The sequence below is a fragment of the Alosa sapidissima genome, chromosome 19 (genome assembly GCF_018492685.1).
Source record: "Alosa sapidissima isolate fAloSap1 chromosome 19, fAloSap1.pri, whole genome shotgun sequence".
Classification (NCBI taxonomy): domain Eukaryota; kingdom Metazoa; phylum Chordata; class Actinopteri; order Clupeiformes; family Clupeidae; genus Alosa; species Alosa sapidissima.
This window is the reverse complement of record NC_055975.1, coordinates 5,414,494-5,442,461: the sequence shown is the minus strand read 5'-3', so window position 1 is coordinate 5,442,461 and position 27,968 is coordinate 5,414,494. Positions and strand designations below refer to the sequence as shown.

Here is a 27,968-nt window from a genome sequence, read left to right as displayed (position 1 = left end):
AAAAAGTCATACCAGCAAGATTTCAATAACTTCACAATTTATTTACTTTCTTGGCTTTTGTCCATTCAGTTAGACTGACATTGTTGGCTTTTCTATAAGCAGAACTTATTCAGAGTCTGGCAAACTAGCAACTGGATACCAAATGGCTTGGGAGCAAACACCAATTAGAAAAGTCCTGGCATGTAACCTGGCATTGTTCTTAAACAGTTCTAAATTCTTTTTACCATTGAATTAGATGTTACTGACACTAATCTATAGATTTCTTTTAGATTATAGATGAACTTATCTATAGATTTCCTTAAATCAACCCATTACTCTGAAACATAATTTAAACACACAAACTGGTTTCTGTTGCATCCTGCTGCATCAGCTGTAAGGGTCGTTAAGTAGAGCGTTAACACAAGTGGGTGGCAAAGCTTGGGCTCTTTTCTACTAGAATGTTTAAAGAAAAAAATGCCACCGGAAATATGTTAAAGTAACAAGATTAGAATTGATATCCTTGAGCATGTGGGAACTAGTGTATCTGTACTGTAGACCGGCGGTAGGGAAAGGAAACTGATTCATGTGTTCTGGGAGGAGTACACTAGCGACTCATTGGGGCATGCACATACATGTGAAGGAATTCTTCTAAATAACCTATTTTATACAGACACACAGGACTCCGTTGCATGGCAACTACAAAATACAAAGGCAAAACGTATGGCTATGATCATGACAGTATCTTTACCTCATTAATGATTCAGATAGAAACAAAAAGAGTGCCATGTTTGACGGGTCATCAGAAAAACATCTATCAGTCTTGCCATCTCGACAACTATGTAGTAGACCATGTTACAGCCGTCATACACATGTCAGATTATGTAAACAGGGCATTGAAGAGACATCTTTGACATTGGTTTTTAAAAAAGACATAGCAAAAACAAGTCCCTTTTCCAGAGCTATCTTCCCATGGGATTATGAAAGGCAAAGTAGGAGTACAACTAGTGCTAAGCACTGGCTACACATTGATGCCATTGTATTCACATGGTCTTGGGTAAGAGATATAAACAAAGGGTTAACCTCGAAGCTTTAAAGCACAGTGCGATGGACAAAATGTGTACTCATTCAGATCCATACAAACACACAAAACTCACATATACATAAATATATGTAAATAGATATGTAAATAATGACAGTGCACAAGGGTCAGAGATAGTTGATTACTAAAACAGTCAGCCTTACAGGAAAGATATGTGTCTAAACCAATACTATACATAAATAGGCCATGAGTTATTCATTTAATCACTTAATTAATTAATGAGGCCGTGTTGGTATTGATTTATTCATAATAACCCATTTGTTGTTCTGTAATACTTCAAATACTTCTTTCTGTTCACTGCAGAAGTCCCTTTTCAAATCCAGTTTCCTCAGTTTTTTCCAAAGTTACATCACATGTCCTCTAGGCTGTGGCTAATGCCCTTAAGTGACACATAAGGCTTTCGGCTTCCCTTTGAAAGGGCAGAGAACACTGACCATGCAGTTAAGCCAACCACACGCTGCAATACTCAAACTCATTGCCACACTATCTGACAAAACAAGACATACCACAAATCTCCTGCATCATGACAAGACTTTGTATGTTTGGGATGAAGGTCTGTGCTTTGTCATGACTAGGTATGTGCAACCATGTCATGACTATTGCCATTTTAGTCACCTAATAGATTTTGACTTACTGTAACATTGGCAAAGTGTCAGAAAATAAATTGTAACCTCTTGCAATGCAACACATTCTCCTCACATGGGAGGGAAAAAAAAGTGTTGGAAGCATCCCTTTCTGGTGAGGTAGTTAGTAGAAGTGAACCAAAACAGAAGGACAGAACGGTGTTATGTGAACTTCGTGGGCTTCCTTGAGTCTCAATTCTATTGGTTTTTTCAATTCTATCGTTCATCGCTCCCACTCCAAGCAAACAGAGACACTTAGTGCGGAGACTCAAGCCCAGGAAAGAGAGCATGGCACTGCGGTGAAGGTCCTCGTGTGATGATGTCAACCAGCACACAGTCCTGCACTCAACCAGTCCCCTGGGGGTGCGTTGGGTGCGGACTAGGCTGGGGAGAGGCAGTGGGGTGCTGGCTACCTGGCGCTGGTCCGGCCCTGGCGCTGCTTGGCCGGCCGGTCCTGGTGCTCGGCCAGCCACTGGCGGCAGATGTTCTCCATGACCGAGTCCCCGGAGCTCTCGGCCGCCTGAAGGACCTCCTGCACCAGGGGCCCCGCCCGGCCCGGCTCCAGCTTCACCGCCAGCAGATAGGCAGCACGTAGCTTACTGCACTGCAGGTAGGCCTTAATCTGAGAAAGAGAGAGAGAGAGAGAAAGAAAGAAAGAAAGAAAGAGAGAGAGAGAGAGAGAGAGATAAGAATTCAGTCATGAAATGGAGAAGATAGATAGCATCTTATTTTGGAAAATTTGGAAAAAGCAGCAAGAGAAGCTTGTTGGACTCTCACCTTGTTTTCTGTGCTTTTACACTCAAGAATCAGAGCCTCAAGTTCTTTGGCCTAAGACGACAAAACAAAACACATGAATGTATTCAGTTAGCACACTCAGCTCCCACTGCCTCCCACGTCTGCATAGAGGCGGTCGGGACTCACGTCAGCAGGGGCTTTGTCCGCCAGGGAGATGCAGCTGAGCACGATGGCATCGCAGTCGTTCTTGGTGGCTGCGCCCGACTCGCCCACACACTTCAGCAGCTGCCGCACGGCAACATACTGCCGCTGGCGCACCAGGCGCTGACCGGCGCGCGTGTACACGTCCAAAGCCTCCAGCTGGAAGTCCTGAACAAGCAGGTGAGAACAGGGACGGGAGAAGGCACATGTGACTGTCCAGAACTATTCCTTCATATTCATTGGTGTTTCAAGGCTTTTAACTTGCAATGGCTAGGACGGCCAACTGTGGAGATGAAACATGCAGTGTTTACCTGGATGACTCTGTATGCAATGCCAAATCCCTCTTCAATATTCTTTCCACCAAGCATCACCTGCAGAACAGATTATTCACCAGCACGAATTGAGCAGTCATTTTTGGCCATTTCACAACAACAGTGATTAGCTTGGAAAACATTTGAAGAAAGCAGAAAATCCCTGACTGTGGCTCACCTTACAGGCCACATCGATCTTCATAGGCCCTCCCCCGAACAGAGTTGGCGGCACACTAGCTTTGGGGAGGGGAATCCCAGAGGACTTGGAGGGGGAGGAGGTCTCACAGCGGTGCAGGAAGCGAGTGACCTCCAGCTGGAGCTCAATGGTGTTCATGTGCCTGAGGATAGAGGAGGAGGAGGAGGAAGAGGAGGAGGAGGAGGAGGAGGAAGAGGAGGAGGAGGAGGAGGAGGAAGAGGGACGTAGTATTAAATGTACGAGTAACTCGCATGGATTTCTTTCAGAAGAGCTATCCAGCCTTGGTGTGTGTAACAGTAGCCATGCAGAAATGAAAAAAAATACAAGTGTGAAGGATAATCACAGTATAATGTGTCATTAATATACTATACCATTGTTAGACCAATGTACTAGAAATGATAAAGAACAAAAAGTCTAAAATGGCATGTTATACCAGCCTCTATATCTCCATTGACCATCTCCAGTCACCTGTGTCTTTAACACCCTCCCTCACCTGGACACGTCGCTGGAGGACATCTTCTTGCGGAAGCTGCTGGAGACTGACTTCTTGCGGCTGGTGCCGCGGCTCTGCTGCTCCTGTAGGTAGGTCCTCAGGTGCTCCTTGGCCCGGACCAGCCAGCGCTGCTGCTCGCCCAGCTGCAGGTAGGACTGGGCGCCGTGCGTGAAGAAGCGGATGCAGGTCATGGCAGCACGCACATGGTCCTGGAACGGCCAGAGAATTCCACAATTAGCTTTTTAAAAATATATACCGGTACAGCTATTGTTTTTTTCCACAGTAATTTCCTGTGTATAAGCCGTATTATGTATAAACCGCAGGACAGTATTTTATGCAAGTTAAAAAACCTAAACCATATTAATACCATATTAACTGCCCCTGTGCATAATTAATTTGCAAAAACAATGTATAAACCACGGCTAATACCAGTTGGGAAATTATGGTAATCTCCATCAACACAACCCTTACTGGTATTAACAGTCTTATGCCCAGGTTCAAAGTGAAACCCAACATAAAGCAGAACTTCTGAAGTACACAGCTCTGGGTCCCAATATGATTGATAGTGAAAGAAAACAAACAGTATCAGTCAGCAGCATAGCTCTCAAGGGGATCAAAACCCCAAATGTCCATGGCAACACTGACACAGCTCTTACTGCACTGCTCTCTGAGTACACTATTGGTGTGTCCACTCCAGCATGTTGTGTGAGCTGACCATCATGAACTGCTGGAGCTGGTAGAGTGTGTGGAAGTGGCTGCGGCGCTGCAGGTGCTGGCAGGCGGCGATGAGGTAGCGGCTGCAGCCCTCCAGGGTGGGGTCCACGGCCTCCAGCTGGCCCTGCAGCACCCCCAGCCGGCCCCGCTCCAGACTGGGCGTCAGCACTGCCTCCAGGAACACCTCATCCTGACACTCCTGACCACACAGCAGGACCGAGGGAGGGAGAGACACATTTGTATCAACAAACCTCTATGTAGCACCAGATGCACTGGCTTTTATTCCCCACACATAACAGTGGGGATTTCTAACAGAATGCTCAATAAAGTAACAAAATATAATAACACTTATATCACTTGTAACATTTGTGGCATACGGTCATTTGTTGCTAAAAGTGTGCGACATTGCTGCAGTCTAGCTAGTCTAAAAAGCACATCAGTAACATTGTTCGTCTTACAGACTCATAGCAGATGGTCCACAAAGCAGTGTTTGCCCACCTACACACTACATGATTCTGCTCTCCATTATGGTTGATTACTGAAATCATTACCTAACCCATGTCAACTCAATTCAATTCTTTATTGCCATGTCAACACAGCTGATTGGAATTTGTCTTGGTGCCAAAAAAAAGCAATACATACACAGGAACATACAGTACATAAAAGACGATCACATAGACAATCATTCAAATCAGTAAAAAGCTGTAAGACCTTGTGCTATTTTAACCTCCCATAAAGAGTGTGAAGTGTGTCAAAGTCAAGGTCAAGTTTAGGGTTGGGTCGGGTCAAGTCAAGTCTATTTATATAGTGCATTACATACACAGGGGTCATTCAACATGCTTTACAGAAACAAAAGCAAAGAGTAATAAAAGCAGGAAAAGGAAACAAAGAAAAGAAACAGTGCAACTGCAGCCATAACTTCTGTTCATTTCTAAAGATGTATTTATCCTACTTAATTGTGTAATCTTAGGTGATCTAGGTGGCTGAGCAGCTGGGCTGACCTCACCTTACTGATCAGGTACGTGAGGGCCTCCTTCATGCCGTCATGGCGCATGTAGAAGCTGACCAAGGCCAGGTGTGTGCCGTAGGTCTGCAGGTAGTGCAGACTCTCCTGGTAGTTGCGGCAGTTGTGGATGCGGCCCTCCAGGCGTTCCAGGGGGTTGGGCTCAGCCAGGGCCTCCTCCAGCTCCCGCAGGGACGCCAGGATGTCCTCCTCAGAGTGCTGAGGCTGCAGCACACATTACACACACACAGGTGAACACACACACACACACACACACACACACACACACACACACACACACATCTCTGCTCACTCATACATACACACACACATCCACACACACACACACACACACACACACACACACACACACACACACACACACACACACAACTCTGCTCACTCATACACACACAGACACAACTATGCTCACTTATTCTTTCACTCGTACACACACAGACACACAACATGAGTACAAGCCCACCCACACTAACACATAACACACATGTACGCACAAACACACTCACATACTGAACAGGAGCACTAACACAGTGACATATTGGCATAAATCCACAAACATCACTAATCCTGCTTTATGCTGTGAGATGACAACATGCAAGACTATAGCTACACAGTAGCCGTTGACCTACTAGACTGAGCAGTGGGCCTCCAGCCTGAGTAACAGCATACAGTGGGGAATTGCATAATCCCTTTGCCTGATTAAACTGCTGTGATCCACTTCACACCTCTGATTCTGATTCTGAGTTCCGCCCCCTACCCTGCATCTTTCAGCTGAAGTTACATAAGGTGGCATTCAGGGAGAGTGCTACCCAGTTTATCGTGGCTGAGCTATGAATAGTCTGGGGAGCCAAGCGCTTCCATCTGAAAGGTGTCTGGCAGACAGGGACAGATTTAGAGCACCAGACAAAGGCCCCCTGCAAAGAGACATTTTGTTCCGGGAGCAGCCCAAGGCCGAGGCTTCGGGTTGCCCTTTAACAAGACCGATCCGAACAGCACTGCCGCTGTTCGTCGCAGAGACGCGCTGCTAGGAGACGTAGGGACCTGCTAATGAATCAGACCATTTCACGCTCTCTTTTTTTTCAACCTCAGAGACGGTTCTCTGAAGCTTCGCCACCTCCCACACACACAGACGCAGACACAGAAGGGAAGGAGCATTCATCCTCTGTGCGCTTGGACGGACTGAGGCAGTAGCCAGTATGTCCAGCATCATAGTGTGTCCCACACAAACAAGAGAAGCAACACAAAGCAAGCCAGCTCACAATGTAACCTTCAAATAATCTCACCAAAGATTATAAAACAACATGGCATTTACTGCGTTTCTTTATGACAAAAATAAAGTGAGGATATTCGAGGAAATAATTAAATTCATTCAAATCTACTTTTTTTGTTAGAAAAAAAGCTGTTTCATAACCTCACTATAAAAAAAGAAACCTGGACCACAGGGAGAGAAGGGAGATGGGCTGCTGCTGCCGCTGTTACCATGGGGACGGAGGTTGGGCGGATGTTGGCCTCGAGGTGCTGCAGGATCTCCTGGAGGATCCGCGGGCCCTGGGTGTGCTGACCACGGTCCACCGGCGGCTTCAGGCAGCGGGCGAACTTCTCGCGCGCCCTGCTCAGGAAGCCCGCCTTCAGGCACGCCATGCCCCACGCATGCCACACGCCCGCCGGGTCCAGCCCACTCTTGGTGGACACCTGTCAGGGAATTTGCATTAGTGACATGCTGTTAAGCTTTACAATGCAAAGAAATCGTATTATGTCTTATTTATATATCATATATTTAATAATGTCATTATTAATAAATATGTTATTTTTTTAATAGCACATGCATTCTGACTATGCAGCAAAAACATACTTTTCATGTATAATACTAATTAGTATTAATGAGTAATAATTAGTTAATGAGTAAAGGACACACAGTCCTTTGCACAGTGATGTACAGGCATTCAGACTCCTGGTACTTCCATCACCATGTCTGCCCTGTCTGACCCCTAGCACTCATCTGTCTGCCTCACCTCCACGGCCAGCTGGTAATATTCGGACTCCAGCAGCTGGTTCCGGAGCCGGGACACAGCAGCCGCCTCCAGGATGTCATCCAGAGAGGGGATGTCCTTGTAGTTGGCCTTCACCAAGATGGTCAGCACGTCCACTTTACTGATGTAGCTGTGTGAGGAGGCAAGGACAAAAACACAAAAGCACAGTGTGATTTTCAGATCATCTTTACATCCTGCTCATCTCCAACTCCACTCTCTGAATGTACGTGTTTGCAAATGTAATATCCTCTACTGCTGCCCATTCATTTGACAAATGATCAGTTTAATATTTGGTGAATAAATTAGCTACACATTTTGCCAAATGTAACACCATAGCTGTCTTTGTAAAATGACAGCAGTCGTTTCCTGATGACCTGCCTGCCTGGAGTGTGAGTGTATGTGTGTGTGTATGCATCTTCCTGTCTGTGTCCGTGTGTGAGGATACCAACCTGTCACAGAGGGCCAGGTCCTGAGTCTGGCCAGTCTTGACGAACATGACCTTGGCGCTGAAGACCAGCTGGCGCATGACATCGGTAATGAGCCGGGCGTCCACCTCGAGGTTGGTGAGCGTGCGTGAGAGCGAGCGGCAGTGGCCTATCAGCTGGTGCCCACAGGCGGCCGGGTCGCTGTGCAGCGAGAGGATGGACACACAGAGGGATGCGCTCGGAGCCTGGAGGGACAGAGGACGGGACAGAGGACGATGAGGTGGGAGAGGAACACCCGATAGCACCACCCAAAGGCAGGGACATAACACAAGAACATAAAAGCACCTTGGTTCTCTTGGAGTAAACGACACAGAGAACAACGGATACTGTACCTGCTCGTAGTAGAACTCGCTCAGTAGTTTCTGGTTGTCTGCAGGGTTGATGCTGAGCCTGAAACGCCTCTCGGGCACCTCAGGGAGATGCACAGCCCCCTCTAATGCACCCTGGGCTGCAGCAGGACTACTGGCTACTGCACACAGACAGCCAGTCAGTTAACATCACACATATGCAGAGATGCCCCCTTTTTCATACTTTCAAACAATTGCTCCCTGTACACACATCAATGGCACAGTAACCTGCAAACTGAAGTTAACAGTTGAAAATGATCTACTTAAAGCAACACCAAAGAGTTTTGTGTAAATAAAATGTTTCCAAAATCGTTTCAGTGGTTCATCAACTCGTAACAGGGTGAACGGCAATTCTGCATTCGCGGCCCTCTATCGGCTATAACCGCACTATGTAAGTTTGCCAGATTGGGTAGCAGATCTGTAGTTCGATGGAATGAGACATAAGAAACTACAAATTTGACTTGCATCTGATGTCACAAATACATCATACTTTTATAAGTCACGCAAAATATTCTACCTTGTCTGTGGACATGTTATTTGCAAAGCCGGTGCTGGATAAACAAATAGCGTGCGTGCAACGGAGGGAAAGTTCTTTGGTATTGCTTTAACATAGAAGTGAGAGACTTGGTGTTTTTCATGGCAATAACAAGGTACTGTAAATAACAAAGCACAAGTTATAAGACCAAATGTTTACTTACATTCTGCCTGCTCCAGTTCATCGTCTAAACTGTAAATAAAGTCATAAAGACAACAATCAACAAGATACATCTTAATGTCAGGGTACATCTGTTGTTCCTCACAGTTATATTCACTTAGTTTAGTGCAGTAAAGCTGCCTTACTCAGGGTGAAAGAAGCTGTAACACTGATCGCACACTCGCACTTCCTCCTCCTCATCACAGCCCTCTACTGCCATCCGGTGGCTGGAGCAGGAATGGCATACCAGCCTCCCACACCTGCGGCAGTGGTGGCGCCTGTTGAACTAGAGAGTGGGAGAAGCCAAAGGCCTCATTAACCGCAACAAAACACCAGCATCAGCCTACACTGCCCTGCTATACTTATGACAGAAGACATCACCGAAATAACCACAGTTCAACACCTTCCTTCAGCCTCCTACAGATCATCCCACAAGCTGTGGTGGAAATAGAAGCGATAGTCTCAATGCTATAATTATAGTGCGAGTGCAGTCGTGGGATGAGCTCCTCTCTGCTGCGTCAGCCCCACTCACCATGGTGAAGCGCTCGCGCTGGCAGACCATGCAGACGGGCTGCTGGTGGTCGGGGATCCAGTCCTTGCGGACGGGGGGCTTCGTTGGCGGGGTGAAGGGGTTGGCGGGGGTCGGCATCTTCCTGCTGCTGGATCTGCGCTCCCCACCGCCGCCGATGGAGGGGGTGTGCATGGGTGTGCTGCCTGAGAGGAGGACCGCAACAGTGAAGTGACCAACAAGGTCATCAAGACAGGCAACTCACTTGACCAAGCCATCAACATAGCCCAACACAATTGCAATTACAGACAGTCCTTGCATGTATTGTGGCATTGACAGAACAGCAATTACATAGAAAACTGCAGTACTGACAGAACAGCAGTTGAAAAGCAGCAAAACTGAGAATTGCCGCACAGCACAGAATATAGTGGCAAAGTAGAGGACCGCTGGGTTGTGGTAATGTGTTCATAATGCAGAAAACAGGGGTCAACTACGGTTTCAACTGACCAGCAGAGGGAGGTGGGGTTACACTGGGAGAGGAATGAAAGCTCTCTAGGGCGGGGCACTGCAGATAGGCATCCTGTAGACTGATGACCGAGTCTGTAGAGAATGAGAAGAGATGTTTAACATTGGCACTCATCTCCACTGGTTTATGAATCTCCACAAAGAGCGCTCACAGACCTACAGACCAGTGATGGCCAATCAAGCTCCTGAGGAGGCACAGGACCACCGCAGAACTGCAAATGTGATTACGTTTGTTTGCCTCAACACACAACTGTCTTAAATCTTTCCTGATTTGATTAAATCTGACAGTCTATCTACTGTCCTGTGGGTTTGAAGAGAAACGTATTTGGCAATGTTCATGTATTCTGAGGCTATATTTTCATTTGGAGCGGGTGGAGGAGGAGGAGGAGGAGGAGGAGGAGGACGACCCACCTGCGCGTGACCTTTCCCTGGGGGCACAGGAGAATTCCAGAGCTTTCTGGCTGTAGTTGGACAGCAGTGTGTCAATGTCCTCGCTGCTGAAGCCGGCCTCCTGGCCCAGCAGAAGATTCCGGAGGGTGCGTACGGCCACGTCGGCCCACTCCACCTTCAGGTTCATCAGCAGCTGCTCCAGCATGAGCAGAGGGGACGAGAGCAGCGGGAAGTAGTCGTGCTGTGACACCTCCGGCAACGTCAGCAGCACCTGAGAGAGAGAGAGAGAGAGAGAGAGAGAGAGAGAGAGAGAGAGAGAGAGAGAGAGAGAGAGAGAGAGAGAGGAGGGGGGGTTGAGAAATTGATCGACAAAACAACGAGAACAGCACAGAAGAAGACAAATGTGTCTGAACAAATGTTGATGTGTGTCCTCAATACAGGAGCCCATATAAAACTAAACTCAATTCCAGTCTCAAACAAAACCAACCCCATCTTTTCATTTGAAAGCAAGAATTCAGGTGAAGTAATGCACAAGACTGAAGTGTGTATGAAGGTGCTGCAGTCAGCTGTGGTGAAGATGCTAAGTGTGTATGAAGGTGCTGCAGTCAGCTGTGGTGAAGATGCTAAGTGTGTATGAAGGTGCTGCAGTCAGCTGTGGTGAAGATGCTAAGTGTGTATGAAGGTGCTGCAGTCAGCTGTGGTGAAGATGTGCAGAGCAGGAGGGAGGCTCAGACCTTGGAGCCCAGGTGGAGAGCGTGGATGTGCCTACGGCGGGCGGGAGACACGCGGCTCTCAAAGTGCACAGTGAGGTAGTCGGCCAGGAAGTGACAGGCAGCCAATGTGGGCTGGCGGTCCAGAGCACGCTCACACACCTCCAGGCCCTGAGACGGGTCGGACAAGCGCTCCAGCAGCTGAGGAGCAGAGTTAGGACAGGACAGGGGGTCAGCTCACAAACAGCTCATTACCAAAACCACAGAAGGAAGAAAAGTCTTTCAGAGGTCACTTTACGTTTTGAGCAGAACTTCACCAAATACAGACAAAACATACAAAGTTGAGTGTTCCAACAAACGCAAACAAACAAAAGCTATGCATTCAATTAGGCCTGAGGACTAGCTGAGAACAGCTAGACATGTGATGTGGAAACCCACAATACATTCGCTTTCAATTTGTATCATTTGCGACCGCAGTTAGGAAGCCACTTCCTCTTCTTGCTAAACTGATAAAACATCAATGTCCAAAAGATACTTTACAATTGTACATACACTGCAAATTAACTGTCTATGTTGGCTTTCAACAGCTTGTCAGTCACAGCCCTAAAAGGAGCTACCACACTTTATCAGCATATGACACGCATAGGGTATTAAGGTTTATGAAAATTAAATTAATAAAAAAATAAATAAACAAACATATTTGACAGCTCATTGACGCACCTGGCAGGCCTCGTCGGTCAGTCCCTTCTCCAACAGGTGGAGGAGGTGTTCGGTCTGCAGCTGGAGTCGGGACTGCTCTGACACTGGATAGAGCTGCACCCACTGAGCACACAGCTCAAACTCCTGAACACAAACACAAAGTGTCTACTAAGTGCTTTCAACATTTCTTCTCCAAGTACACCATATAATAATTAATTTCACGAGTTCTTTTACTTGGAGAATGAGAACAGTATACTGTCAAAAAATTACTTTAGGAGGCAATGCTGTACTTGGTCACTGCTACTGATGATATAAGTGTTGATAATAGAATGTGTACTTGTGTGTGTGTGTGTGTTGACACTCACCCTGGTCTCCAGCAGCAGAGTCATCACAGCCTCCGAATCCTTCTGCGACTCTTCTCTCAGCTCCTGCCAGGTCTCCCATGGCAACGGGGGCTGTAAGCCCAGCATCTAAAGTACACATAGCAATGAGGAAGGAGTCGTGTCTTGGATTAATGCTAACTCTGATCTAAACAACCTGATCTAAAGGACAGACATACTTTGGCTTAATCAAAGCCACAAACAGTGAAAAGGGTTTGTGGATAGAATCCTATAAAAAAATTAAAGACTGAAGGAGCTCCACATTTTATAAATCCTAAACCACATGGTACATTTGTATATTCACTATTTGCAGTACAGTATTTACCCATTTATAACAAGACAGAATAGGAGTGCTTACAGTATGGTACATGTCCATCTCCTGCTTTTTTTGCTGCAGTTGTTCTTGCAATGAAGTGTCCATGTTGGATTTACTGAGGCAGTATTCTAGCAGCTCCCGACAGGCACCCAAGGGCCACTGGTCTAGCACCTGCAGAGCCACCCGAGCCTGCAGGTTGGTGTCCCGCACACGAAACAAATGCTCCCAGCCCCGCTCACCAGCTAATAGTGAAAAAAATGGTAAAAAATTTCATTTACCAATCATTTTATGATTTTAGTCATTGTATCCATCATAACAGAAATATCAAAAAATCTCATATCACATATAACAACCCACATCAAGGAGACCATGTTCTGATGTTCTACAGGTAGGATTCTGTGGAGAGATCTGGAGCTTGGCTCTCCTGATCACTCACCTTCCTGTGCAGCACAGGCCAGCAGCTGGTCCCTGAGCGCCTCCTGCTGGTCGCCTCCCTGCCCGTAGAGCTCCAGCAGGGTAAGGGCTCGCTCCAGCTCCCCTCCACTCAGCGCCTGCTGGAAGGCCTCCGCCACCAGAGCCTGGGCTGCTGCGCTCTGGGGCCCCGAGAGGACCAGTGCTACCAGCGGCGTCCCACAGAGCTCAGCCCCGAGACCCTCTCGATTTCCCTCAGCCTCCAGGCCTGGTGAAGGGGCCCCCAGTACCGGCTCGGCCATGGTGTGCAGGTAGGCTCTGAGGACAGGGAAGTCCTGCAGCAGTGCCTGGGTCTCACGGGAGATCTGCTCGGCGTCCAGCGGGGCCTCCTTGCGCCCGCCGGAGCGGAAGTAGGAGGGCAGGCCGGACCAACCGGAGGACGGGCGCACCACACCACTGCGCGTAGCACTGAGGCACGCCAGAATGGCCAGCAGGGGCGAGCGTGACTTCAGGAAGGCCAGAGCGGACGGCGTGAGCAAGAAGGACGAAGAGGGTAAGGAGGAGGAGGACGACGACAACGACAATGACGAGGCAGAGGAGTAGGAGTTGAAAGAGTTGGAAGGAGAGGTGGAGAGGAGGTTGCCGGAGGAGGTGCGGGTGTCTTCAGTGGAGCACTCGGAGGACTCCTGGGAGTGGAGCTCAGTGCCGAGCGAAGGGGGCAGGTCCAGGACGAGGTTGTGCTTGCGGGCGTGTTCCTGGAGCAGTGCTGCGATTCGTGCTGAGCTGAAAGTCCCCCCCTCGTCACTCACATTCCGCCTGCGGGTGTCCCAGAGGAGGAGCGGCTCGCAACAGTGCTGGACAATCACTTGCTCAACACTCAGACCCAAGCCCTCCTGCTGCAGCAGAGACGACAATCTACACATGCAGAAGACAAGCAGCTTGACATTAAAACTCTTCTAATGAAATGTCAGCAACCAAATCCATATTTTATTTGATATAAATGACGCCCTAAGGGGACAGAAGTCCAACATGAAACTCTGTATCGGTATGAATGTGTGTATGTGTGTATGTGTGTGTGTGTGTGTGTGTGTGTGTGTGTGTGTGTCCATACAGTGTGTGTGTGTGTGTGTGTGTCCATACAGTATATATGTGTGTGTGTGTGTGTGTGTGTGTGTGTGTGTGTGTGTGTGTGTGTGTGTGTGTGTGTAAGGGGTTGCTTGAGTGTATACCTTTCTGCAGAAACCTGGCGCTCAAACAGCAGGTACGAGAGCAGCTGTGATGGGGACTGCTGAAGCACCAGCAGTGGGTTCCCCAGCTTCACCTCTGCAGTCTGGTCTGCTGGAAATACACAGAACAAGTTAGCTTCACAAGTTTGCAATTTCCACCTCTACATAGCCCAGCACAACTGCTGATACAGTACACAAAAACATGCAAACTCCTTTTCTGGCATCTCAACAATGCTATAGTCACCCTCTGAACCCTTTTTGCAGTTTTGTTCCAGCATGTATTGATAGACCTGGTGTGCATGTCCGAGCTCACCTTCTGATCCCATGCTCCGTACCAGGACCGAGGCCAGCGTGTTGACATAGTCCAGGAAGGTGCGCACGTAGTCAGGGCGGCTGGTGGCGCCGTCGGGCTCAAAGGGGCAGAGCTGGTCCAGCACCCGTAGCAGCTGCTTCATGGCCGAGCGCACAGGGTGGGCATCGAGCTCCGACTGCTTCAGACTGGCCTGCTCCACCAGTGCCGTCAGCAGAGTAGCACAAGACTGACCCTCAGCTGAAAGGGGCCCCAGAAGGAGGGAGGTCAGATTCAAGGCTTAGACAACAGCAACAGAATGCACATGCAGAAGGAGAGGGTGTTCCTCTGTCCACACCTTGTGAGCTGATTTCAAAATCAGTCTGGTATATGCTGCAATGTGAATAAGGGGTCCAAGGCCATAAGTTTAACTGACCTCCATACTGTACTAATCTTCAGAATGTTCCATAGTAACAAGAATATGTTACAGAGTATTGGATTAATTAATATAAAGCAAGAAAGTAGCAGACCTCTGGCAAGTGAAAGAGACATGATTCTCACTCCATAGATGCACCCTCTTTGTAAGTCTAACATTTGAAATGTCTATGTCATAAGATTGCAGATCGACCTATCAAGCAGGTTAGGTGGGGTCAAGCTCTGGGTGAAGGAATTGGTCTGAAAGTTCCCCAACTTGGTGTTTGCTAGGATACAGAGGTAAGCTGCGGGTAGTCTCTGACCTGTGGCGTCGGCAGCAGCGCTGAGGACCTGGGCGATCTGCTCGAGCCTCTGGCCCAGGCTCAGGCGGCTGGAGATGGCCTCCTCCGTCAGGGTCGGGTGGCAGGAGAGCAGAACCTCCTGGGCACTGCAGCCAAATGGGCTCCCCAGAGTGGCCTCCTCCCCAGCGCCCTCTACAGGTTGGAGGGGGGGGGGGGGGTAAGAGAGAGAGAGAGATAAAGGTAGAGATCTTTATTCTCTTGCTGGATTCACAGATCTGATCTCACTTAAACAGCTTCAGTCTAATCTCTGCAGCTTCTCTGTCTATGTGTCTGATTTGATAACCAATACAGCACTACCGATCTGCCGGATGCTCACCTCCTTTAGCAGGGCCTTTCCCAGTGGCCGTGCGGTTCAGGATCTTACTCATCTGCTGCAGCACTGCAGGGAAGCCTCTAATCCCATCAGCATGAGGCACTTTGGGATCTAACCTTAGTCCTGCAGGAACATAGGATATGGACATGAAATGTTCAAATTACATATTTTCATGATGAGGAGTAAGCACTTTTATCTACATTTAGCTAAATTAAACTTCTAGGTTAGGAGTCCCATAAATATCCTTATTACAAGGCTCTTCAGAGTGCTGCAGAAAGTTCCATTCACATGAATGGGCCTTCCCAACGTTCAGGCCTATGTTAAATCTATATAATCACCGGCAAAGTATATAATCACCGCTGTCAATGGCAACGGGTTAATTAACGTCTTTCATATCCCTCCACAAGATGTCCGTTCGCTTATTGCAATGGAATTTCATTGAAAGGGAAAGTAAGCTAGTAAGACGTTGCCACACAACACCTGAAACTGTCAAGTTCTATCTGTGTGGCAAACTATTTATTTTGTCAGCGGAAGACACGAAACGGTAGCAAAATCATTTTTAAAGACCCATTGTGTTAGGTTTCTTTTCTCGTTTTGGCAAGTAGCCGTGTAATAAGCGGGATAATGTATTGTCCGCTTCAGGTCAAAGCAAAACCCCTCCGCTGCGCGTCAGGGTTCTGTTTTCTGATAATTACCAGCGGACAATACATTACCCCTTACTTAAACATACACCCTCCAGCTTCCTCAGTACTGTATGAGAGGCACGTCTTTACCTCTTGCCTCTAGGCTGGCGTTGAGCCGGCGCTCAGCCGTCTCCAGTAGTTGCCGTGAGCTCTTCCACAGTTGGCTGTGGCACACGGCCAGGTCGAAGGCCGCCATGGCGGGCGGGCTCAGCTCCTCCAGCAGCCGGCGGATGGGCGAGGAGGGGTCCGGAGAGCCCGTGGGGCCACGCAACTGGGAGAGCCAGTAGTCCTCCTCCAGAGCAGGGATAGGCCGCTGAGGAGAACTGGTGAGCCGCTCGGCCACATCAGAGATAGAGTAGAAAGCCATACCTGCAGAGAGGAGGGAGGGAGGGAGAGAGAGAAGACAGAGTAACGAGAGTGAAAGATTACATAATAGACATTCTTGATATCCAAATCATGTTGCTTAGTTTTTTCTCTCCAAGTGCCAACAGTAAACATGACTGTCCCATTCTGTATTCACTGTTGACTTCAGTGTACTACGTGTGTTACGGATTCTAAGTACCAGCAGCAGCAGCGCTCCCAATGGCCTGCAGGGTGGACCGTCCACTGCTCCCCAGCCGGCTCCTCCCCTGGGCGGCCACCACAGTGGCCACGGCCCCTAGCCCCTCAGAGGAGGAGGAGGAGGAGGAGAGAGACTGGCTCTCGATCTTCTGCTCCACCTGGGCCAGCTCCTGCAGCACCTCCCGGTAGCGTTCCATGAACACCAGCTCCCCGGCACAGCTGGACGACTCCAGGTTAAACATCAGCATTACCTGCAGTGGCAGACACACATGGAAGAGGGTGCATGCATCAGATCTGTAGCTAGTTAGAATGTCAGCTTTGGTACACCCAATGTATTTTCAGGCATGCATTTTTAACTTTCACCTGCAGGTATCAAGTCATTACCAAAGTGATCACTCTGGATGTACACAGATCAGTAATTTCCACAGGCTCTTAATCTCACTCTCACTATTCCACATGACTCTTTAAAAACACACACTCACACAGATACTTCACAGCCCCCTCAACTAACCTCGGTCCCATTTGAATCACTACAGCCTGGTCTCCCCTAGTGCACTTCACCGGACTCCACTCATCTCTTCCCCAAGCCACTCCAAACCACTTCACAATCCCCCACCCCCACACCCTCACCCACTTTTTCTCACAAACTTTTAACTCTTCTTACCTGATGTGCTTCTGTGAAGTTGCCCCTGCGGATGCAGGACACCAGCAAGGACTCAGGGGGGGCCAGCATGGCAGGCACTAGCCAGCTATAGGGACAAGCATCTTGCTCTGAACGACCAGAGACCGCCCCTCCACCTCCATCTAAAATTCATAACCACATTAACCTTGTACTGTTATCACTGTAATGACCTACAATGAGTTAATGCTTTTAATATATTTAATTTATTTATATATTTAATATCATTATATTTAATATACAAATATTCTCATTAAAGTAATCCAGATGAATTGCTGTTGAAAAGATCATTCATATGTTCAACTCTGTAACCATTTTGATAAAAAGGAAGCATTAGATCCCACAGAGACTGTAGGAAGAAGTTTCAAGGCATTTCTGGGTAAGGAGGTGGTATTCGCTCATCTACAACAGCTCATGCATTGTGACGGGTGCATCAGACTGGCGACCCTCTCAGAACACAGAGTCTGATAGATGTTGACCGGTGGGAAATGAGGCGTGAGCTTGGCTGCTCACCAGAGGTGCTGGTGCTGAAGTCTCCGTTCTGCTTGTCGGTGGGGAGGTGGTGTCGCTCGGGGCGATGGCGCCCCGGCCTCCGTCGCCTCCTGCTGGTGGAGGAGTTGCTGCTGCCGCGCCTCATGGACAGAGCGGGACTGGCCTGGGGAGAGGACATCTGCAGCAAGTCTGAGCACAGAACAGAACAGCACATCTTCAAGAATCTTTCGCAAATCTTGTCAAAGTTGTTTGGTGTAAGGTGGCCATAAGTTGCTTTCACACTGCCCCAGCAAACGCTCTTTATCTTCAAAATCCCACAATCCACCACATCTCCCTCTCTCACAGCTCTCTGATGAACAGACACAAGCCCCCCGCAGCAGCATCTCTGTCCCCGGGCCTCACCTCCGTCTCCACTGCTCTGGTTCTTGGTGACCACCTGCAGCCGCCACTGGGCCTCGGCCGTGCGCTTGGACAGCCTCTGCAGGCGCACCTCGAACGTCTCGGCCGTCACCGAGCAGCCCAAGCTCTCGGCGGCGATGGCGGCCTGCACATCCTGGGCCGGCGCGGGGGAGTTCAGGCCCTCCAGCCCCTCCCTGATTAGCCGCAAGAAGCCCTCCATGGTACGCACGTCTGCCAGGAAGCCCCTGCAGCCCCGAGTCAGGTGGCCCAGGTCCAGGTGAGCACGGCTGGGCTCGCCAACACCACGCTGGGCACCCCCCTTGGCTCTCTCCTGTGGGCAGTCTGGGGCACCAGCATCTGGCTTCTCTCGGCTCTCTGTGCTCTCGCCGGTCCCTTTGATTGTCGCGTTCCCGGGTTCTGCATCTCCAGGAGTCGGGCCAGAGTGTTTCTGTTCCGTGACAGAGGCCAGGTCAGTGCTGGAGAGGAACAGTAGTGAAAAGATGTTCTCCAGGAGTTCCAGACGGAACAGGGCAGGAACCGCCTCCAGGTACAGCTGGCATTCTGACAGGTGCTGTTGAAAGAGCTTCTGGGCATCTGGAGGACGGGAGGAGAAAATGTCAGTACACATCCCAACGATCACACATCTTTTACTGCCATTCCAACATCTGCAGGAGCAGAAGTGAAATTCAGTACTCAGTGACAACTCAGAGACACACATGTGTATCTATTTTCATTTGTTAAACCTTATTTTCTACATATTTTCTGCCTTATATACATTGTACAGGTGTTCATTTCACCTCTTTCATTACTGTGTACTACAAAAAAAGACATGCAGGCAAAGTACTATAGATTGTCCTTCAATCTTCTCTTTAAGAAGACGGTACCTTCTGAATTGGACGTCTCGCTCTCCTCTGGACACCCAGGGCTCTTGTGCTGTCGTGCTGTTAGCCCACACTCCTTGCAGTCAGTGTTTGTGTGAGCGTTCACACAGATGGCATAGAGCGCGTACTTCATGGCGCAGAAGCCCTGGAAGAGAGTGATGTTGCGCTGGAGAGCAAGGCTGCGGGCATCCCCCAGATCAGAGAACTCTGTCATGGAAGACCAGAGAGAGTCAGGATTGATCAATATGGAAAGAGAGAGCCAGAAAGAAAGAAAGAAAGAAAGAAAGAAAGAAAGAAAGACAGATGGATTCTAAGTTGATGAAAGAGGAATATAACAATATGTTTAGAGGAAGCAGAAACAGGTGTGAGAGGGCAGTGCTGTTGTGTTGTTCTTGCACCTGTCTGGCCGGAGGGGCTGAGGCTCTGCAGCAGGTCCAGCACCTGGCGCTCGTCGTACTGGGCCAGCGGGGTGAGGGAGTGCAGCAGGTACAGCGCAGAATGCTGCCCAAGCATCAGCAGCTGGGCCTGGAGGGCCTCCTCACTCACACCCCTACACACACACACACGCACGGACACACACACGCGCGCACGCACGAACACACACGCACACACATATACCCCCAGCACACAGGACACAACGTTACAGATCTGAGTGAAAACATTTTGCAATAACCTAAAGATTCAATTTGTGTCTTTAACATACCAAGCTCAACATGTGCTTCTCTGTTAAAACTTTCAATCAGACTGAAACTTGTGACTTTAAATTGGACATCAAACATAAACCTGACCCAAGCCTCTCTAATAAACGGAACTCTATTAGGACTGGGCAACAGCCACAGAGAGAGTGAGTGGGCGAGGGCTAACGTTAGCTTGGCCATACTCACGGGTTGTTTTTGGCACACCACTCCAGCACCCCGAGCTGAGAGGCCAGGCTGTCAGCAAACTGGCTCAGGACCGCGTCACTGACCGAGGGCTGAGGAAGAGTTAACATCCACATTAGAGCCTAATCCACTCATTCACAACAGTATGGAACTAAGTCTTCAAAGGGGCCGCAGCCACTAAAGAGTCAGATATGGCTATGAGCATGGCATGCTGCATAGGATCGTCGTGAGAATGAATGGAGCTCAGGGCAATTAGCCCGACCACCCCTGGAGTGATCATGTGAGCAAATGTTAGCTTTGCCAAAAGTCTGAGTTACCACGGGAGAAAAAGCCCTCCACTGATTTCATGAAGTGGTGTGGTGCATTTTGGCATTTGTGGACACAATGCTGGCTCTGTTAACATGGTGACTATGGTTTGAGGGATGCTCTCTTAACCATTAGCACTGAAGTATCTGCTCAACAATGAACTGTTTGCACAGCCTGATGTTTTACTGTACATAAGCAAGGTCATAAGGCTTTCAGCTTCCTGAAACAGATGGCTTCAAACTGCATGTGACACAAATCTCTGAGAAATGTTATTGTGTTTGGCAAACAAGAAAAAAAGGGGGTTGGGGGGCAACTCCATTAATGGCTATGGATTTAGAATGGGATGTCACTGAAGTTTCTGTGGGTAATGGCAGGCGTCCCAATGTTTTTGTCTATACAGTGTTTGTATAGAATATTTGTGTAAGTGCTGTAAATATCGGTGGTCATGTGAGAGTATCTGAGGTGCAGTGCCGTATGTCTGACCTGCTGGTGGTGGAGGACCTGTAGCAGGGTGCGGGCAGAGGCCACGTTAGGACAGTGAGGCCAGCCCAGCAGCAGCAGCAGCCGCGCCAGAGGCTGGAACTCGCCTCGCAACATCTCCTCCAGATGCCCAAACTCCTGCCTCTTCACCAGGTCCAGGCCCGTCACCTGGTGCAGGAGAGGGGGAAGTACAGCAGAGACCACAGAGGATGATGGAGAACTTAACACAAGGATGTTACACAACAGATTACTTTTGATTAAAAACTATTTAGGTCAATGATAAGCCATTAGCTGCTTGTGTTAATAGCTACATACAGCATCTATCTGGGGTGACTGGCATTAAAATGAGTCTGACAGTCAGTTTGGTGACACAACCGGAAAGAAATGGTTACGTAACACAACAGTGTGACTACATGAGAGATGCTATCAACAGTAATCACATTTTGATTTCCACACAATCTCAGAGGGGGATATTGACTCTTAGCTTACCAGCACTTGTTCGAGGAAGTGCTTGCCACTGCTAAGACATTCAAAATAGATGGCCTTCCACGCAGTGGGTCTGTCACCATGACAACATAACCCCAGCATTAACTTCTCAGCTTCAGGTAATTCCTCTGTTTGGAGGGGGGGGGGGGAACAACACACCCATTGTCACAAACATGAACAGTCAGAGCATGTAGAAGTCATAATAACCGCATGCAGAATTGTGAGGAAGCAGCTGGGCAACAATTACTGCACTGCATTTTTCACTTCCTGAACTGTCAAATAAGCCTGGCACAGAAGCCCAAGTCACAGAAATGATCAAAAGGTATTTTCCATCATGCAAAACAGCATGGAGGTGGAAAACTAGACTAAAACTATGCCTTGGCAGAATGTGAACATTCAAATCATGCTTTGTAAGAACATGTGATTGCATGGCTTAAAATGGAAGGCATCTGAAGTGTGAAACATATGAGTATTCAGCATGCTCTCATGCGCTATGTGTTTATTTATATATATGTGTGTGTGTGTGTGTGTGTATCTTCAAATGTCTCACCCTCAGTGTGTGGGGCCTCTCTCAGTATCTGCTCCCTGAGTAGCCTCAGACTAGCGGCGCTGTAGAGCGTCACCAGTGTGTGGTCCTTGGGCCTCAGCAGTGAGCTCAGCACACGGCCCTCGTTAAGTGGCCCCTCCTTGGCCCTCCACAGCGCCTCCCAGAGGCCCTCCAGCTCGGCCTTGGGCCTCTCCGCACTCCAGGGCATCAAGGCCAGGACCGAGGCCACCTCCTCTGCCCAGGGCTCTGTGGGGGGCTCCTGGAGCTTCTCCAGAAGGTGCTGGATGAAGACGTCCTGTAGTGAGTAGTCCCACGGGCTGCCACTTGCCTCGCTGGAGCCCCGGAGGAGGAAGGTGACTAGGGCCTCAGCTAGCCGGGGTTTCCCCTGCTTCAGCAGGTCCCGCAGGCACGCCTGGACCTCAGTGCTGGGAACCGACATCTTCCTGTCTGCTCGCGAGTCCCAAAAAGCCTGCTGGAACTCCTAAAGCGGGGAGACAGGGGGTGAGAAATTGTGGAACTTTGTATGATTGTACCTCATCACATTGTTGACTGACAGATGTCCAGATATCCTGAATAAATTTGAGACATCATCTGTGGTCATTTAGTGCATGCTTGCTCCACTGAAATGCAATTTCTGCAAGCTCTCAAAACAAGGTTACACAAATACTCGTAAGTAAGGGAAATTGTATTTGTAATATGACTGTATCAGTCACCCAGGGCCCTAATTCAAACGCTGGGCAAAGGGCCAAGTCAGTCTATGAACTCTATGAGTGTATGAACTAACGGCATCATGTGGCATGAGACAGCATTTATCTGACCCAGCGATGTTTGTGCTTAGGATGTTTCTCATGCTATTTGTATAGCTATTAAGCACTAACATTGGTTAGACTTTGCCCAGCATTTAAATGAGGGCCACCAGTCTTCCACAGAGCACCAGTGCACCAGAGAGTGGTGCTTCTGACCTTGAGCACCTCCTCTGGGACATCATCTCCCAGTTCTTCCAGCACCAGCATGAACTCCAGCTCCGTCCTGACCGCGTCTGGGACCTGTGCCAATACAGACACAAAGCATCATGTGACACCATGGCCAAACCACAAGAGCTGAATGACAACAAGCAGTTCCGCTATGAGCATTCCTGCTGCAGAGACATTTTTACTTCCCCCATTCCTGACCGGTGATTTTTACCCCATGTTGTGTTGAAACAATAGCAATGCCATACTGTATATGCACACCATTATGATACAATATCTACTTGTTAGATCATATATATATATATATATATATATATATATATATATATATATATATATATATATATATATATATATATTGCCCATCTCTTCTTTCTTTCTTTCCTTCTTCCTTCCTCCCTTTCTCCTCCCTCCCTCCATCCATCAAAGAGAACAAATACAAAAGGCCGTAGTTTAGGCGTTCTAGTCATGCAGCTCATAATAGTATTATATGGTGATCAGATATAGAGATTCTTATTGCAACGCATGAAACTGTCTTTAAAGGGCAGACTTATCACCGCAGAATTAAATCCTTCAGCTGCATGGTTTTCAGGACCAATATGAGAAAAGATTTCAAATACATGATTTTAAAAGATGATAAAGTAAGCAATATGCTTATTGAGATCATGCATTGAGTCCAACATATCCCACATGCTCTCAAGGACTGAAAGGATTTCACTGTTTGCTCCCCGTCAAAAGGCATGCAACTCACTTTCCACTGCTAAAACATCATAATGCATTTATGCAACATTACGCAAAAAAAGTTGCCAGCTTCAATTACTACTAGTTGCTACTAATTGCTCATTTGCCTGAGCAGTGAAACCACTTCAGATGATCCAGAACGCGGCGGCGCGCCTGGTCTACAACCAACCCAAAAGGGCACATGTTACCCCGCTGCTCATCCAGCTACACTGGCTACCTATGGCGGCCCGCATCAAATTCAAGGCTCTAACACTTGCCTACAAAGTAGTCTCCGGTTCTGCTCCCACCTACTTGAATGCCCTCATACAGACAAACACTACCTCCAGACCGCTGCGCTCCTCAGACGAACGACGTCTAGCTCTACCACCGGTACACTCAAGCCAATCCAAACTTTTCTCATCTGTTGTTCCTCGTTGGTGGAACACACTGCCAGTTCCTACAAGGGCAGGGACATCCTTCTCCATTTTCAAAAAACTCCTGAAGACCCAGCTCTTTAGAGAACATCTCCTCTCATAGCAACACTTACAACAAGTCTTACTGATCCTAGCACTCACCAGCCGTCTTAAACTGACAAGTAACTGTTAAAAACAGCACTCACTGATGCACTTATTCTTACTGCACTCTAATGTTTTTAAATTGTCCTAAAATTGTTGAGAATTGCTCTAAAACTTAAACTGTTTACCATGTTGTAAGTCGCTTTGGCTAAAAAAGCGTCAGCCAAATGTAATGTAATGTAATGTAATGTAATTTAATTAGCAGCCAACCAGCATTTCATCCACACTGAAGAGGATCAGTCACTCACACTCTCACTCACACACACACACACACTAATATAATGCACTGAATAGGTTAAGTTGATGATGGGGAAAGTAGGTCAGAGAGGTATTCATTCAAGTCATAAGAATCTGGATGTATGCTGGTGGACAACGTGATCAGAGCACATTCCAGATTCTTGGCCCCTCATTACTGGTCACAGTTAATGTGACATTATTAGTTTACCACATGCATAGATAGGGTAAGTTAGAAGAGCTGTAACCTACCTTCTCTTTAGTCCAATCCTCCAGAACCAGCATCCAGAACCAGGCCAGCTTATGAGGGCTCCCCATCTTTCCCCACCTATAGCACATACACAAACCACCAGTACTCAGTACTCATAGAGCCTCAAACTCATAACATCAATTTATCAACACTTCTAAAAACTTTGGTCAAAAGCAGTCTCTAATTTAACTTGCAAACTGGTCCAAAAGGTGTCCAATTACTGATATTATTGTATGTATATAATTTACAATACCTGCATGTGAATGAGAAAATGACCATTTAATAGAACCCACCAACACCCTTTTCATGCTTAGATTGAGGTAAATGAAAAAGTATCGATGGTATTTTACTAACACGTGCCATGGCCTTCCTCATACAGTATATCAAGATAAGGATTACTAAAAATGGGTTATTGAGGTACTCACGCCAGTGGGTAGGGGTGGTTGACCATGGCCCAGATGATGTCCCGCAGCTCCTGGGCCACCCCGCCGGGGGCCTGTCCCAGCTGAGGCACGCAGGCGGCCGCCAGCTCCCACTCGCCATGCTTGAGGCAGCGCTTGAAGAAGCCAAACAGCTCCTCCAGAGAGTTCTCCTCCTCACGGCCGAACGGGAACATGCTTCCCTCGCCCCTCTCCTCAAGCGGAGCAACAGAGGAAAGAGCCCCACACTACAGCACCAAGAGGGGAACTCCACAGGCTCTCCTCATCCGGAGAGGGAGGGTGATCATTCATTGGTAGTGACTTATGGAGGATAACAGTTGGTTCTTATTAGATCGTGAGATTAAAATCAGTAGTGATACAAGGTATGAAGTTACACAAGACGTGAAGTGTCTTCAGCACATGAAACTGATGACATAAAACATCAAACTAGACACAATAGTAAGTCATCTGAATGAAATAACAGAGGAACTGTTAACAATAATTTGGTCACCATATAGCATTTTGGCAGACTGGTCTGACTTCTTTCTCAGAAATAACTGGTTCTTTGAGTGTTAAAATATGTAAACAAATCGGAAAAAAAACTTTCAATTGGATGATGTAGCCAACAGGGTTCACAGCGCATATAAGTCCTAGGCTATACGAACATGGAACTGATGTCAAAGTAGGCTACAAGAAAAGTTCACCTGTCGAGCAGTCACCAAAACAAACGTCCACTTATGCACTTGACCATGTTGCCCATCGCGCTTTAGGCTACAGGGTGTGATATTCAGCTACTGTAATCTACCGGTATGGTCAGTCATTGATTCGTGGAAAGTTTGTCAAGAGCCCGGGTGCTTCTATCAATAACAGTAGTCTATGTCGTTACAACGTTCAATAGCCTACAGTAAAATGTATGCTATTGGGTAGCCTTCTCCGGTCCCTTAAATACAGTGAAGAACAACATGGACATCATGTTCTGTTAAGGGGAGATAGGTGAATGACATCTTGCCTAAAATGACAAAACACGTCTATCCAACCCACAGCTTAGCTACGAATAACTTTGCATACCGTTAGTAATATCTTAAAGCATCGAAAGTAAAGAAGCGAGAACTCACTGTCCTTAATCGAAGGTGTTTAGCCAATTTCACGAAGTTTCGGTCAACGCCTGAAATGATTCCTGTAACGTATCGCTTGTTATGTCTTCACTGTAGCCATGCACAAGCCTGGTCATGTGACTAAACCAGCTGATGTAGGAGTGGTTCAAAGGTCGTCTGCGCTCAGTTGAGAGGGAGCAGAGTCTACCGCTCATAATTCCATTTTCACGTGAGAATAATCATTTCTTGCCATTTCAAGTCAGCGGACACACAAAGTCTTAGCAGATGTGCAGTATGAACAAGCACACGTTTGAATGCATTGTCCCAAATGCACTTTTGTGCACTTGAAATTGCAGCAAGTTGTTGTGTGTTTTTGCGTTCAATAGCCAATCACTTGATTGATTGTGAAATTGTTTTTATTTGTTTGATGTAATTTCCTGTATTCTGGTGCATTGGGGATGGCCAATACTTTAATTCAATCAGATTCATAGCCTACATCCTGATTTGTTGATATTGAGGCAATGATTCCATGCAAAGGCTTGGGCTTCAGGGCCCCCTGACCCCTTGGGCCCCTGGGCCTGGGCCCGGTAGGCCCGTGCAGTAATCCATCCCTGTTTATTGTATTCTCACAATGAATAGCAATGAGGGAAAATCCTTGAAGGGAAGGACATTTATTCTGAGAAAAAGAAAAAAATCTCATAAAGAAATAAAACATTTTTTTTAACAAAACCATGTTGCCCACAAGGCTATTGGCACCCATAGAAAAATCTTATGTATAAAACGTAACAGAAGCATTTCCCTATCCAATTTCAATTTATTTAAGTTAATCAGAGTGTCTGTGAACTTTCAGAAGTAGTTCATGACTTTCCTTTTCACTAAGGTATGGAAATAAATGGTACGATAGGGAAACATCCATAACAACTGTTGGAGAGTTACAGAAAAAGGTATCATCCTTGGGTCACTAATTTATTATATTATACAATATTTATAGGGCATGCCAGGTAAAAGCCTGTCCAGTCATTTAATTAAGATTCAAGATTCAAGATTGTCTTTATTACATCTCATTGGCCTTTCTGATGCATCTCCTGTTGTATAAGTCCTGGATGGAGGGCAGCATCCACAGATGCCTTGTGCTGTACGCACAACTCTTTGTAGTGCTTTTAGTTTGGTTGCAGTGCAGCTTCCAAACCATGTTGCAGTGCAGCTTCCAAACCATGCATCGATGCCTCCATCATCAGGATGCTCTTTGTAGTGCCTCTGTAAAAGGCCTTCAGGATATTGGATCGCATACCAAACTTCCTTAGTCGTCTGAGGTGGAAGAGACGCTGTTTGGATTTTTTTACAATCTGTGATCATCCCAGGTAAGGTCTTCTGTGATATTAACACCAAGGAACTTGGAAGTTTTTGACCCTTTCCACAGCATTGCCGTTGATGGTAATGTTTAATAGGCTAATAACAATTAATGGGCCACCTATCCTTCATGCATAACTCAATTTTAAAAGCTTTAAAAGAAAAATGCTGACTCATGCCCTCATGTTGACTTCTTTCAGTTTAAGGCATTTTACATTCACCTGGTTATGACTTAGCTATCTTGGCCTGACACAAATAAATCTTCAACTTAATGTGTCCATGAGAGTGTTCTAAACCAAGTGTGGTCCGGGGACCATTGGTGGTCCGCAAGCTATCCCAAGTGGTCTGTGAGCAGACGTGGTAAAATATAATATAGATGAGTTGTTTGCAATATTGAAGCAACTTGTATGTAAATCCAAACAGTTTTGCAACATGCTTATGTAAGCTATGCCAGTTTAAATCATATGAATCCGCTGACACAATAAG

At 47.4% G+C, this 27,968-nt stretch overlaps 1 protein-coding gene across 2 annotated transcripts; it reads right to left on the bottom strand.

Annotated features, from left to right (window-relative positions):
* Window positions 1–20: 20 nt before the first annotated feature.
* On the bottom strand, window positions 21–26,269 carry zfyve26 (zinc finger, FYVE domain containing 26). Of its 2 annotated transcripts, none has more exons than XM_042072213.1 (41): window positions 26,154–26,269; window positions 25,045–25,359; window positions 24,622–24,697; window positions 22,832–22,915; window positions 21,873–22,350; window positions 21,326–21,450; window positions 20,840–21,004; window positions 20,054–20,142; window positions 19,568–19,719; window positions 19,173–19,376; window positions 18,292–18,882; window positions 17,911–18,078; window positions 17,383–17,522; window positions 16,720–16,969; window positions 16,248–16,526; window positions 15,478–15,597; window positions 15,123–15,293; window positions 14,410–14,646; window positions 14,100–14,208; window positions 12,896–13,785; window positions 12,502–12,701; window positions 12,129–12,233; window positions 11,785–11,907; window positions 11,089–11,265; window positions 10,376–10,625; window positions 9,947–10,039; window positions 9,464–9,645; window positions 9,078–9,217; window positions 8,936–8,964; window positions 8,223–8,359; window positions 7,855–8,075; window positions 7,388–7,535; window positions 6,855–7,067; window positions 5,358–5,579; window positions 4,353–4,550; window positions 3,638–3,846; window positions 3,127–3,286; window positions 2,949–3,008; window positions 2,623–2,805; window positions 2,479–2,529; window positions 21–2,323 (listed from the first exon to the last, which is right to left on the bottom strand). In XM_042072213.1, exons 2-41 carry the CDS (start codon window positions 25,233–25,235, stop codon window positions 2,111–2,113), a joined length of 7,833 nt encoding a protein of 2,610 aa, XP_041928147.1. In that variant the 5' UTR covers window positions 25,236–25,359; window positions 26,154–26,269; the 3' UTR covers window positions 21–2,110. The 2 variants fall into 2 exon arrangements, with proteins under 2 accessions (XP_041928147.1, XP_041928148.1); XM_042072214.1 differs by having other exon boundaries at window positions 14,100–14,205.
* Window positions 26,270–27,968: the final 1,699 nt, after the last annotated feature.